This window comes from Frankliniella occidentalis, unplaced genomic scaffold, assembly GCF_000697945.3.
Source record: "Frankliniella occidentalis isolate FOCC.00 unplaced genomic scaffold, Focc_3.1 Scaffold17, whole genome shotgun sequence".
NCBI classification, from domain to species: domain Eukaryota; kingdom Metazoa; phylum Arthropoda; class Insecta; order Thysanoptera; family Thripidae; genus Frankliniella; species Frankliniella occidentalis.
In genome coordinates this window covers 144675-145679 of record NW_026267147.1, presented here as the reverse complement: position 1 = coordinate 145679, position 1005 = coordinate 144675, and the positions used below count along the sequence as shown (strand labels likewise).

The 1005-nt window shown below is 65.1% G+C and overlaps 1 protein-coding gene across 1 annotated transcript in view; it reads left to right on the top strand.

The window, feature by feature from the left end:
* Positions 1-1005, top strand: part of LOC127748880 (uncharacterized) — a 19294-nt gene that overhangs the window by 7783 nt on the left and 10506 nt on the right. The window contains exon 3 of the mRNA XM_052264282.1: positions 351-995. Coding sequence (XP_052120242.1) covers positions 351-995 — 645 coding nt within the window. The remainder of the gene's footprint in view (positions 1-350; positions 996-1005) is intronic.

The following is a 1005-nucleotide window of genomic DNA, read 5'->3' as shown; positions in this document are numbered from 1 at the left end:
AAAAGAGCCCGCTGGCCGCCACCGCTGGGTCCGCGCCCCTGCGGTCCGGAGGCTAGGCCACCCAACGGGCAAGCCTGCCGGGCGGGCGTGCCGCACACGGGCGCTCCAGCCCAACCGTTCAACAGTCAACAGTCCCATTCAAGTTAACTTGTCGTCACATCATTTTCTCTTCTGAAAACTTAATTTCTGTTCACCAGGTCCAGCTCTTGTACGTGCCCGTGGAGACCCTCCGGCAGCGTGGCCAGCTCGGCCAGCAGCAGCAGCAGCAGCAGCAGCAGCAGCAGCAGCAACAGCAACAGCAACAACAGCAACAGCAGCAACAACAGCAACAGCAGCGGTTTCTGCCGCAGCCTCAGCAGCAGCCCCAGGCCTCAGCGCAGTTCTCGCAGCAGGCCAACCCGTCGCACCAACCACGCGCCCAGTCCCACGTGCTGCAGTTCCACCCGCAGAACCCCAGCGGACAGTTCAGCCTCTCGCTCAACCACCCCACCAACCCGTTCCAGCAGCAGCCCCAGCCCCAGTTCCAGCAGCCGCACCAGCAGTTCCAGCAGCAGTTCCCCCAGCAGCAGTTCCAGCGACAGCCCTTCTCGGCCCAGTCGTTCCGGGACGCGCAACCCCCACCGCAGTTCCAGCCGCACCACCACCACTTCCAGCAGTTCCCGCAGCAGTTCCAGCAGTTCCACCAGCCGCAGCAGCAGCAGCCGCAACAGTTCCCGCAGTTCCAGCATGCGCCTCACCGCTTCGCACTGCCCTCGTCCACGCCCGCACCGCCCGCTTCCAACCATCAGTTCTCGTTCGTGCAACAGACGCCTAGCCCGTCCCCGGCGCCCACGCCGTCCCCGGCACCCACCACGCCCGCGCCCCACCAGCCGCCACTCTCCGTCTACATGAGTCCCGCCGGTCACCACGACACCAAGATCACAGACGTGCTCCAGCTGCTCAAGAACGCCCGCACCATCCCCGTACTCGACAACGTGTCGCCCGATTCTCCTCAGGTTAGTGTCC